The 13772-nt window shown below is 38.4% G+C and overlaps 1 protein-coding gene across 1 annotated transcript in view; it reads left to right on the top strand.

Annotated features, from left to right (window-relative positions):
• The window catches only part of otofa (otoferlin a), a 130800-nt gene that overhangs the window by 64482 nt on the left and 52546 nt on the right, over positions 1-13772 (top strand). The window contains exons 5-6 of the mRNA XM_072446413.1: positions 676-869; positions 13564-13634. Of these exons, the coding sequence (XP_072302514.1) occupies positions 676-869; positions 13564-13634 (265 nt within the window). The remainder of the gene's footprint in view (positions 1-675; positions 870-13563; positions 13635-13772) is intronic.

Raw genomic sequence — 13772 nt, 5'->3', positions numbered from 1 at the left:
TACAAAGCTTTAAGATGACAACTCTATTCTAACTCCCAGTATATTTGTTTCTTTAATGACCCCTCCAGCTCATTAAATACAAGACGGAGGCCGATACTGTCAGCAGACCTGTAGAGCTCTGGATATATTTACTTTGCATCAGTCTCTGTCGGATAAATACATTGTCCGCTCTGTAATAAAGATCAAGGCACTATCAGAGCGACCAGGCTTGTCCAAATTCAGCCTCAGAAGACGTCAAAGACAAACTACATGTCAAGGGTCCAGATGAATGTAATACCCACTGACAACTGAATTCCCTGCAGCAGCTTGGAAACGCACATGATTTATAGTTTCTTGGTCTGTAGAGATTGCAAGGCTTTTTATAAACACTATTAAATGGGCATTGGACATGTCTTAAACTTGTGGCTGTTTCATGATTGAACTATTGGATTCACTATAACTTCTCACAAACCCATAAATTCACCTGGGACTATAGGTGTTGCACCTAATTAAATGCATACATACATACATACATACATACATACATACATACATACATACATACATACATATATTTTGCTGATGAAAACTAATCAAAAATGAAATCATTATTTCAGTATGAAAGGAATATATAAATAAAAGGCGGGAACAATCTAGACAGCCCCAAACCACTTTGATAGCAAAACTGTGTTTCAGACCAGTGTGACTGTGGAGATCCGGTACCAGCCAATGGACGGCACTGTGGGCTCATGGAGTGAGGGAGAGTTCCTGGACGTTCCTGATGACAAAGATGGGATTTTTAGCTTTGAGACAGACAGCCTTCTGTCCAGCCACGGCTCAGGCACCTCAACAGGACGCTCCCTGCAGGGATCCATACCAACCTTCAGGAAGTAAGCTCTCTTACTATACATAACTCCCTAGTTAAGATATGAAGTTATAAAGATGTGAAGAAGTCCAGCTATGATATTAAACTGACTATTATATGGCAGGTGTAATCGGATAATATGGACAATTGGAGAAATAGTGGCCGATATTACAACTGCGCATGTTATACCTCGTTTTAAAGATTAGACTCTCTAGACTACAATACTTTTATCAAATTTGCAAACAAATTAAACACCTAATATGTAATGCAGCACCAATATTTCTCTGTGCAGTAGTTTGTTTGTGTGTTTGAGATGCCACAGTGCAGCTGAATGCAGCTCCAGTTTGTGTGCGCTCAGACCATTCATGGCTCCAACTGAGGGAGCGCTGTATTTAAATACTATGAACTCAGCTACTGACTCAAGAATAAAAGTTTAAATGTTTATCGCAGCTCACATCATTATTACAATAGTGCAACATGATGGATTGTATTCTAAGTATGGACAGCTGTTTTGAGTTAGGATTAAAATAAATCTTATTTGTGAAGAGTTTTGATCTGTAAGTGAGTGGTGAGTGTAATGTGTTCGTGTTGACTGTACTTTTCTTTCACATCGCATGGCAGGAGTTTTGAGCCCTAAATACATAGTTCTAAAATTGTGTGGGAGTATGATGAAACAGTCTGCAGTGCTTTGTTAGTCTCAGTCCAATATTTTTGAGCAACAGTTCCAAAACACATGGTAATTGTGGTTCACTTGGCAACCACAGTTTCTCCAACATTTTGCATTTCCTTGTGAATAATGTGCATTTTGACATGTTTTTATAAAAACAATAGATGGATTTTTCCAACAGATTTCTTTCCAAACATGTGATTTTGTGGTCCTCCACTGAGATAAGATAAGATAAGATAATCCTTTATTGTCCACACATGGGGAAATTTCATTGATACAACGCAGGTAGATACAGGGGAAAAGGACAGATTACAGAATATAGGAAGTTTAAAAAACACTCTCAATAGAAGAACTCTTATAAACAAAAACTCCTATAGACAAAACCTCCCATTTCCCAACAAGGGATGGAGGGGAAAAATTAGGATGTCCGCCGGGATAACGTGACGATCTCCGGGTAAGACGATGGTTTTCCAAGGAGTTCCTCCTTTGTATAAACGCACCGGCGCCGATCCATACGGCGGCTGTGGCCGAGGAGCGCGGTGGGGCCGGTGGGGCCGGGGGGGCTAGTTCAGAGCTAGCGCACATCACGACGACAACGAAAAACACTCAATAATGCACCTATATTTTCCACTTCTTCGCCAAAACAAATAACATAGTTATCTTTTCTTTCCTATTCAATATTTTAATATTTAGTAGAAGTGTTGTCCAGATTATTAATACATTTATATAATTCAGATATTATTCCCCATGAAAGTTTTGATTTATAAGCCTTAAAAAAAGATTTAAGTCGGCGGGTTATAATGGTTTAATTGAATGGTATAATTGTTTTGGGTAATTTCTTGGTTATGATAACTTCCTTAAATATATCAAAGATTTTGGTTTTATTTCACTTTACAATCTGGTAAAAAAAAAAAAAAGTGTATACCTTTAGTTATCCAGACATTAAATCTCAGGTCAATGCTGTTTGGTACAAAACTTTGATCATAAATCAATCAGCTTAAGACTTTAACATCTTTGTATAGTCTGTTTGTTTTGATTAGCTCCTTCCAGGTGGTAAGCGCAGATTTTACCCAGGGATTCTTAACTTCCTCCAGCTCACGGAGCCCACCGCAAACCTTTCCTCAATATTAATGATTAGTTATCGTTTGAGCACGTGGTCTCACATGGGCGCGATCAAAGCCTGTGACTGCAAGAGCACCTCAGTGCTCCGGCCCGAATTTGAGTCATCCACTTAAAAGCCACCGCTCCCACACAGCAGCCGGAGCTGCGCCAGGTCCATGTGAGCGAGGCGTTAGCTTTTCATTTTATTTCTATTTTTGTAGAAACCTAGTTATTTCATCCAAAGGGGAGTGCTATTTAGATCGTGTTGTATGATTTATTTAGTGTTGATTGAGACAAAAAATGATTGATTAATGATTATACTATATTTGAACCATAACGTCATCCTTGCCCAGTATACTTTACTAAGAAGCAGGTATTGCGTCATTATTGGCTCGAGCCTTCCATGGAACATGGAATGCGACGAGACATTGTTCTTGCCATGGTTTCTTATTATAGTTTTTCATGGTAAAATTTTGCCACAACTCGGGCATTTTTGACCCTCTAACATTGATGAATGTCACACATGGGGACATAGACACGATCGGCTCGTCCCGAACTCGAATAAAATGGAGGTTGCGAGAACGCCCGTCGCAACACTTCCGACTAGTTCCAAAAAGAAAAAAACATGAAACGCTTAATCTTTGGCCTAGGCACATGAGACTTGGGACAGTGATAGAGCTACGTTTGACCTCTGACCTTTGACGAGTAAAACACACCTGGCAGCATCGCCATGATAAACAGGAAGTCAGCCATGTCGAATCAAAGTGGCACCGCCACGCTTGACTTTTTTTTTTCAAAATCGTACTTGTCCTAGGTTTTTTGTCCGATCGAGCTCAAAACAACACCATTTGCATCTAAAGACATTGAAATTTAATAAATATCCAAAAGAATGTTGATATTCTTTACGGTCTCCGCGTAACACGCCCTCAAAAAGGCTTAATTTTCAGTGTTTTCAAGGACAAGTCACGCCTATTGGAATTGATCTGCGGAGCTATTTCACTCACTAATGCGTTTTTGTAGTCTCACTCCATTTTTGTAGTTCCTCCTCTTTATTTTCCTGCCTCTGGACAGGCGGGAAGGCGGTCGCGCGTGAAGGCGGTCGCGCGGGAAGGCGGTCGCGCGGGAAGGCGGTCGCGCGGGAAGGCGGTCGCGCGTGAAGGCGGTCGCGCGGGAGGCGAGAGCCATCATCGCCGCTGCCGCGGCTTTAATTCTACATTGATTTCGTATAAACACTGTCCTGGTTTCTTATTGCTCTTCTTGCACTATCACACTTGGACCTCATCTGCTGAATTCTATAGAAAACAATGTGGGAGGAATCAATTCAAAGGGAGACTAACCGCACTGCCAAAGCCCAAAACCCCATCATCCAAACTGCATTTGGAATGGGTGCGTGAATAATCAAAAGGCTTATGTAGCTTTATGTATGTTTTTTGTCGATACTAAATACTGAGGAGGATGACTTAAAGCAAGCTATTTAAAATGCAGAAGTACCCCGGTGAGAACAAATAAATAAAGTTTTTCTTCATCCCCCGGGAGTTATGTAACAGAATAAGACCTAGGCTGCCTCCGCTCGAGCATTGCATCTTTTGCCAAGCAATTTTGTGTGTTAAGGAAAGACAACATGACAGAAATTTAGATTGGATTAAACTTGGCTGTCCAACGTTTGGTGTTGACGTGTTTTTGGGACATTATATTGACTTAATTTCCTGAAGATTGATCCAATATGTAACCATAATTACTTTTCGCCTGACCTTTACCTAAACCCTAACCGTAACCCAAATTTACCCATTCTAACCGTTAAATATGATAGGATTTCATTCATGAGGACCTGATTTTGGTATTGAAGGTCCTGTCATATGTATTTTAGTGGTGGTTGTGCTCCTCTTTGTTGGGGTGTGCAATATAATTTAATGCCCACACTGTTTAAAATTCCATGCAAAGCAGTAACATCTTCTCAGGTGGCAGACCTCCCACTGGAAAGGTCACGCCTTTACAATATACGATTATGAAACTTATAAAAATGTAAATGAAACCGTTAGCTTAGTGCATGCCTGTCGCATTAACATCCTCTCACTCCCAGCAGCCCCACCTGTCTGCAGAGCCAGGTGGGGCTGCCTATCAGACTTGAGAAAAGCTGCTGCAGGCGGCGCCTCAAAAAGAGAAGAAAGAGAATATGGAAACGCTCAGAAAATACTTAAGTCTAAGAACTGAAGTCAGAGTGTAATCCTCGTCAAAAACCTTCACGCAGGTTTCTCAAATCCTTGAAATTCATGAATTTTAATGTAATAGTTTAAAATTAGACACATGCTCTCATTTGTAAGTATAAAAACTAGGTGCAGGAAGAAGCTTTAAAAGACTTATATTAAAGCCTCCCACCTAATGAATAAATAATATGTAATTGTACCTGTGCATAAAAACAATTTACATACACACAAGAAGAAGTTTCATTACAATAATTTAACGTCCTTCTCAGACTTCCTTAACGTTTTTTTTAAATGTATATTACGATAAACTACTTTAAAGGTGCACTGTGTAACTTTTATAGTGGAGGTGCTTCTAGAGCTTTTCATGGAATGCTTCAAATTAAAATCCACAATGTTTCTTTCCGTCCAGCCCCAAATGTCTACTTGTGTTGTATCACTTTGTCTAAAGGTCAGAGATGCTGTTTACAAAAATGAATTGCCCTTATGCAGTAGCTTGGCTCTGGCCATTGATTTTCATTACACAGTATAGTCACACCTTATTAAAACTAGACAGCCAATTTGTTCCTGTCTTTTCCGATAATTCCACCAAAAAAGCCTCTAAATTTGACTGGCTCTGGCTGTACCCTGCTGCTCTCTTAAACTTTTTCAAGCTTGATTTATTGCTGTGTTCATTCTATCCTATCTGCAGCAGTCACATTGTGCAGGCTTTAGAGGCTTTTTGTTATTCCTAATAAATAAATCACTGACTGCATGGCTTTAGTGGCAGCAGCCAGGGCACATGCTGAATAGTGTATGCAGTCCACCACACATGACCTTTAGAAGCCAAATCAAACTTTATATTTATATATATTTAACTGCATGGCAGAGCAGAGAATAGAGTCAAGCAAATGTTGGCCCTTGCCTTTTGTTCAGCCTGTAGTATATGTCACGCTGAATGAGTTTGTTCTTCAGCTTTAATAGTTGGCCATCATAACACAGGGCTGTCAAGTGGAAATGTTAAAAAGTACACAAAGTTGCAAGAAAATATACTTCAAGTAAGAAGTTTGAGAACATTTGACTTGAAGTAGTAATTTTAAACAACCAAACACAACTAAAAGTAAACTTCAGTGCAAGACTAGACTATAATGTCTTCTGCATTCTTAATCCCAGAGTAAAAATAGTACCACATAATATAGAGCCTTGTGGAACAAAGGGCTAACTCTTTTAACATGTTTCAGGTATAATTTACAGAATATGATCTGTCACCTCTCGAGGGAACTGCTGTTGTAATTTTGGTCGTTACAAAAATACATTGAATTTAATCTTTTGTACATACATCATTTTAATTTATTCTGTTGTATTATAGTAGTATGTGATGATGAAATCCAAAGTCAGAATTAACATTGGAAATCATTACATGAAATGCTGTCGGAGTTGAACAAATGACCAGAACATATAAACACAACACATTCACTGATGGGATATGATGTGTAGATTGTGTAGACTTGAAGTTAAAAACAATTGCACAATGATCAAATTAATATTTTATTTCCTCAAGATTGACATTTCTGGGTATGCTCTTTCCTCTGGGACAGTATTGAGTTTCTGTTGTCATACACTCTGGTTTGTAATGACATGTTTTATTTTCCCCTGTGGCCAAACTCACATATATTTTAAGAGTGAGAGATAGTCTGAAAGTCGATTTGAACAAAATCTATGGGTCAAAAGATTTGTGTCATCAAAACCAGGAAACAGTAATTACACTTTTATTGTAATTTGTAGGAGTCAATTTGGGGGAAGATATATGTATATAGCTAAACTAAAATAACATTTTGAGAGAAGAATGGTTTTGAAATATTAACATGACTTAGAATGTATTTAACTTGACTGATAAGGGTAAATATATTAGTCTTATCTTTGAGGTCATAATGAAACTAATTTGCTGCTGTATTTTTTCTCAATTTGTGTCTTGAAGACACAGTATGTTATGCTTTACATGAATAAGACATCTCTAAAAGCATAGACTGGCTTGTGAGGCTGGGACAGTGGGGGATGCCCTGGTTCAACTCCGTTGATGCAATAACACTGTAAAAAATGCAAGACGTTTGCGCTGAGTCACTATCAAACATTTATGCTGCGAACATTTTCATAGATGCTAGTTGTATAACCTTGTTTTTTGTCTTTCCTTTTCTTATTCCAGTCCTCCAAGTTCATATGTATCCTTGTGAGAGTGGCGATTAGTGAATCAATTGGCTCTATTTTTTGGAATAGGCTACACAGATTGGTAGCACATCCAATGGTATTAGTACATAGTCGATTGTGTTGGAATGTTCTTCATTCATGAATCCCCTGCACACTATTAACTTGCTGTCTCTGGCCATGGACTTAGATTAAATAACGCTTGTAGCTTTCTCTTCTTGCAGGACATAGGATAAGATAAGACCTTTATTTGTCCTGCAATGGGGAAATTCTAGTGTTGCAACGCACAGTTTAAGAACAATAGGTGAATACGCATATGTATTGTGCAATATCCCTGTCAAATAAATAAATGAATGTCTGTTTGTTCTTTTGGTTCTTAAATTTGTTAATGTTCCTGCACATAAATGTCAGATATGATATCCCTGTATCAATTATTGGGCATTTTCATTGAAATAACCACAACACATTTATTTTATTTATAAAGCATAAATCTTTCACAAGTGACCCAAAGTGCTTCACAAAAGACAAATATACAATATAGTAAATTACATTATTCTTCATCGTGCAAGACAATACAAACTAGTGTAATGTGATCCATTTTCCTGGTGTGTGTAAGGACAGCTGCTGCTTTGGATCAGCTGCAGCTGTTTTATGGATTATCCAACCTACTAAAATAAAAACATGTACGCTATAGTAGAACATGTTTAACTTGGGCTATTATTATAATATTGGGATCAATAATCAGACCACAAAACATTTAATCATTTTTAGGTCTAATATTAAATACAGTAACTTGTATTGGTAGAAATTCAGTGCACTACACTATCAATGTAACCCAGCATTAATAACTGTTAAATAATAACAGTAGTAATATAACTATTGCCAAACTTTAAGTGCAAATTGGATTCTGATCGTTCTCATTTTTACTTTTTGAAGCCTGTTCAGTGTAAGAAAATGCCCCTCTCTTGAGTTGTATGGATTTTTCATCAGACATTTTACAAATTATTAAACATTTTTATCACCAGAATGGCAGTGCCATTACTGTTGTCTAATTGAAAGCTCTGCCTGTGAACTTTCTCTTCTCTACATCTCTTTTTAAGATTATGTCATCATTGCGCCAGGACTCGTTAGCGCTTTGAAGTTTCTGCTCTGAGTGGAAAATGTGGTCTTTTTATGTTTGTCCTAATGTAGATAAATACTTCAATTTACTTAGCTTAATTCAATTTGAGGTTTGTGAGTTTTCATACTAATGTTGAAGGTGCACTGCGTACTTTTCTGGTGGAGGGTCCACCACCTGCTTGTCTCCTTGAGATTATGTTGCTTTGCTTGGATTGTTCATTAAACTTATCAATTTATTTATTTATTATATTTATTTTATCAGGAATATGGTCAAATGTAAATGTCTTGTTTGAGGGTTGCACAAAACGTTCAGTAGATCATCCTACTACTACTACTACTACTACTACTACTACTACTACTACTACTACTACTACTACTACTGGTCAATTGCTTTTTAATCTGCTCTTTTGTTAACAGTTTTAATTACAGACAATATACTCAACATTACTTTTTTTCATATTTCCAAAACAACAATTGTGATATGTTTTGATAATTTCCCACCTCTACCTATGCATTTCTACTGTGTGTTAGTGAGTGTCTGCACAAATCTGACCAGTAACCACCTGCTGGTCTCCATGGAGAAAAGATAAGTTTAAATGAATATACAGGTAAATGTACCTGCATAATGGAAATTAACTTGAAATGTTAGGTCACACTGTGGAATTATTATCGTTGTATGTTCCGTAGGTTTCATTTGACCCGGGAAATACAGGTTGAGAGTGGAGACAAGGACAAGCAGCAAATAGTTGTAGCCCGGAAGCTCCAACTCGGCACTGTCTTTAGTTATGTGTGGCTTTTGTGTGGGTAATGGTAATTTTGTTCTAAATGATCAGCTTCCCTCTTTGCGCTACAGAAAGGTGCTGCTTCACTGTTCCTTGCAGATACTTTCCCTCTTACTGTATCCAGATGACGGTAGGACGGGAGTCATGTGTCTCTTAGGTTGTCAATAGTCTTTGTGGCGAGGCCCTCCCCATCTCCTCCTCCAAAACAGGTACCTCTGCCGCTCTGCATCCTCCAAAGGGCCATTTCTGCTCAACTGTCTGGACCTGCAAGTGCTGCAACCACTAATGCTGCTACTGCTGGTGCTGGAGTCTATGGAAATATAGAGCAATTTACAAAGGGAGAACTTATTAGATGTGGAATATTAGCGACTTGTCAACTTCAGATTTTTTGGTATGTATGGAAAGCAAGCACATTATATTTATTTCAATTGTTTTTTTCCATGAATCTGTAACAACCTCAATAGCAATGCATAAACTGTGCGGTTAGTAAAAATATTCATGTTTACTGAGGGCTTTTTGGGAATTAAATGAAGAAAAATCCAAGCGAGAGACTTTTTATTGCATTGAAATGAATTAATAAGAGCAAGCAGAGGTGTTATTATGGCAGGTTTTAATAACTGTAACTCTAATGAATAGACTTTAATAGACTATGAGCCACTTTCTGAAGGAAAAAAAGCAATTACTTGGACTTCCATGAAAGTAATATAATTGTTGGGTGAATTGGCAGGTTTTTCGAACGTATTAAGTAGAATTTCTTAACCTTTTTGTAGAATTTGTGGCTGAAATTAGATTAGATGAGATTCTAATTATTGTTTTTAAAGTGCTTACACAGTTACATATTTCCCTTGGAGGCAACTGCTCTTATGATTTTGGGTGTTACAAAAATAAATTAAATTCAAACATATTGGTTTTGTTGTGATATTGTCACGGTATTGTGTGCTCACATGTTTATGCCCGTAATGGAATTCAACACTGATAAAAGCTCATATAAATGGGTGGTGAAGTTATCAGATGATTTCCATTCTTCAGGCAACACTTCTCTTTTCTTTCTGAACACCCTTGGCACTTGTACGTCAAATTTAATATCTCCAACAATCTTTTCTTCAGGACTTTTTTCTTGTGCTTGAAGTTTTTCCTATTTTTTACGCTGATCACACCTCCTCTTTGATACCACTGGAAAATAAAACTCTCCCACTCAATAGCTTCCTTGTCCTGTCTGTATGCCCTTCACAAATTAGACTGTTGCACTGTTTTTTAATAATTAATGCTACTTATTTGTCAGGCTACAGATGGCTATTGAAAGTGTGAGGATATCTGAGATCCAATAGTCTGAATGTGGAGTCATCGGATACTGTTGTTTTGTGATTGAGGGTCTTGAAATGTGGTGATAGGGTTTGTCACCAGCTACATGCAGCCCTGTGGTGTAGGATTGCATTTTGATTAGCATTTTCCCCCTTCTGGTTTGGCATTGTATCAGTGGTGGTTTGAGCATGATTTTCTATGTTAAATGTTAAATGTCAATTGACTATAATAATTACAAAGTAGAAACAATATGGAAAACAATTACACATGTGCATAATATACTTATTTTAGTTATTAATTAGGCCCGAGCGCCACAAGCTGGCGAGAGGCCTATTAATCTCGTAAGGCCGTGCGAAGCACGGCTGCGAAAGTGCGCACATAGTGCGCACGAAATCGAGCGCGAAGCGCTCGCCCACTTCCAAACACTCACTAACGCACTCCTTCACTCACGCACGCCCCGTGCATACTAATTAGTAGTAGGAAAATGGAACATTACTGTTGTAAACGGGCGAAGCCCGTGCAAAAGTGCGCACTAAACGAGCACTTTACATTTCGCAGTCGTCATCCCCATATAAAGCACTCATTTGCGCTAAGTAGCTCACGAATACGTTCCCCATCTCTTGCATGTTCCGTTCATATAAGCATGTAATGCAAAAATTGAACATTATTACTGTATAGAGGGCCAGAAACACAAAGTGGGCGGAGCCCACTCAAAATTAACGAAAGTACCCGTCAGTGACCAGGGACCCACACCATGAGGTAGGAAATATCGGAGCATCGGAATATTATTCTTTCTTCTTCTTCTTCTTCTTCTTCTTCTTCTTCTTCTTCTTCTTCTTCTTCTTCTTCTTCTTCTTCTTCTTCTTCTTCTTCTTCTTCTTCTTCTTCTTCTTCTTCTTCTTCTTCTTCTTCTTCTTCTTCTTCTCGGGACCAACCCCCCTATTTTTCACCCAGTGAACATTGACGAAAAGTCACAAAAATTTGCACACGTCGAAAAATCGTGCCTCTCTACATTCTGGCTATTTCCCTTTTCTAAAATAAAAAAATTGGCGCGTCAGCGCCCCCAAATGTACCAAAAATGCATTGAGAGATAGGAAATGACCCAAAAAAAATCTAATCGTAGAATCATGAAATTTGGCGCAGAGGTAGATGGTGACAAGAGAAGTAAAAAATATTATCACGGCAACGCCGTCCGCCCAACCAAATGTCGGCCATATTGGTTCAAAAATGGCTAAGCATGACTAGGGAGTTTTTCCAAATGTCGTACTTTTACGAACTCCTCCCAGGGCGTTGGCTCTAAAAAGCTGAAATTAGGTGAAACTGGTACTGAGGAGTGGGACATATTCAAATTACATTGATAACTGTCACGGTCTCTGAGCGGCGAAGCCGCAAACTGTAGCTAGAATTTCAGAAATCTCCCAAATTTAACATTTCTGCCGTTTGCGCAGATAAAGTCCGAATTGCGTCAAATTAGAATCAGTTGTTAAACTCTTTGCCCTAAACCTACTTGAAGTGAAATCAATTAATTTGGCGCCACAGCCCCCCTACAGATTTTATATGGAGGTTAAATGTTTAGTTTTGCGAAATTATATGAAATTTGACACACAACTCAATTTTAGCATCCCCATCAAAAAAGTCAATGAGACCCATGTCATAATTGTTATGGCTTTGCCGTAGCGATGACCAAAACCTCCCACGTTATTCCAATGGGGAAATCGCCAGAACATGTTTACACTTTAGACTTTCACAAACTCCTCCCAGGGCTTTAGCCCTATTAACCTGAAATTTGGTGAGACTCATCTTCAGGGGTGGACTATCAAAAGGTATCCACATTTTTATTCAAAGAGTCACGGTGTCTGTGCGGCAAAGCCGCACATTTTGTCAAGAATTCAAAATAAAATTGCTTTTTGATGGTAAAACAAAGGGGAGAAGATGTGACAGCGTCACAGATTCAGCAGTAGGCGTAATAAAAGGACCATTGGGGTGCGTTAGCGCCCCCTCCTCTTGCGGCGTGGCGGCGTAGCGGCGGTGGCGTGGCGAGGGCCGATCATTGCCGCTTGCGGCTTTAATTACTTATTATACTTGTTTTATGTTTATTTATTACATTATTGGCCAGCTTCATACATTGCGTCCGGGTACCTTACAGTAGATGGGTGAACACTCAACCCAATGCGTCACTCTTGCCTCATTGAATGAATATCAGATGTAACTTTCCATAGTGCTTTATTGAAAGTTTGTAAGCTGTGTTGTGAGGTAGGTTTAGTGCTGAATAATTCTCAAAGTCTGATGTATGTTAAAAACATGGAGGAGCACTTTAATGTTTTTTTGAGGTGTTTTCAAGAGTTCTTGGGAGGAAGACCATCCAAACCTTTGCTAATTAAGTGTAGGATAGTTAGAGATGGTAATATCAATATCGAAGTACCTATATATCGATACTTACAGGCAAATTTGAAAAATCAATATTAATTACCATAAGCAGATTATAAGACTAGGCATTCATTTTAGACATGTAAGGTAAAGTTTTTCATAGTTTTGTGATAAATAGACCTCAGCAGCAGATTGGACTGAGTCTTATGTGTCAGGTGTTCAGTTTGTCCATAGAGCGTATTTGAAACTCTTTTTATACATATTTATTTATTAAACGCCTTTCTCATAAAAAAAAAATCCCTCAAAGTACTTGGTATTGTATCGTTTTTAAAAAATGTGGTATTGCCAATCATTAAGAATAGTAATAACGGTGTGAGCAGGAAATTATTCAAAGGGAAATGCCACATTTTCTCTTTTTTAATATGTCTCTTGGTGGATTATGTGTATTTTAAGCTTAAGCTTAAACTTAAATTCAGATTCAAGAGTCACAATTGACTCTTAAAGTTAAGGTTATGGTACAGGTTTATTATTCCCGTAGGGAAATTAGTCCACTGTATTTGACTCATCATCCAATGCTGCTGTGGCAGATCCTCAGGAAAGGTGCCCCAGAGAGATGCTACATGTGCATCTAAGTAGAATGTAACGCGCATCTACCCTTGGCATTCTTGTATATTTATACACATTTGGGCTGTCATGTCTTCATTTTTACCATACATATTACAAAGTTGCTCTTGTAGTTGTTGACCAGTGGGGAATCAATAAGTCCATTGACATTAAAAATTAATGGTTTGTTTTTAAGTGTTCCAACCTTCTGTTCGTGGGTGTCCCCTCGGATGTCGATCGTATCTATTGGACTCTTAAATGAAGTAAGAGAGAAAAGCGATAGACGGCCATGAGATAGTGAGGTCTAAAGTTGTGTGATGTGCCTGTATCTCAGTTGATAGTAGCTTAGTTTGATCCACATTGATTACACTGATGAGGCTTGTTTCTCTTCTACAGAGCGGGGAAAGGAGTGCTCTCAGCCATGAAACTCACCAAGATCAGGAGCCCCCGGGAGGATCATAGGAGAGGTAATTGCTCCAGCAGAACACAGCTTGTGAATGTTTTGTCCAGTCACAATCAATTCATGAATAGGGGAAATAAAGCTAACAGTAAAAAGAGTAAAAGGAGATTTGCACACTAGAGTTACTGAAGTGTGTTAGATATAT

This window comes from Eucyclogobius newberryi, unplaced genomic scaffold, assembly GCF_026437365.1.
Source record: "Eucyclogobius newberryi isolate DKJ021-1_F unplaced genomic scaffold, fEucNew1.0.hap1 SCAF_1, whole genome shotgun sequence".
In the NCBI taxonomy this organism is placed as follows: domain Eukaryota; kingdom Metazoa; phylum Chordata; class Actinopteri; order Gobiiformes; family Gobiidae; genus Eucyclogobius; species Eucyclogobius newberryi.
Note: the sequence above shows the minus strand (reverse complement) of the source record. Positions and strands in the feature narration are given on the sequence as shown.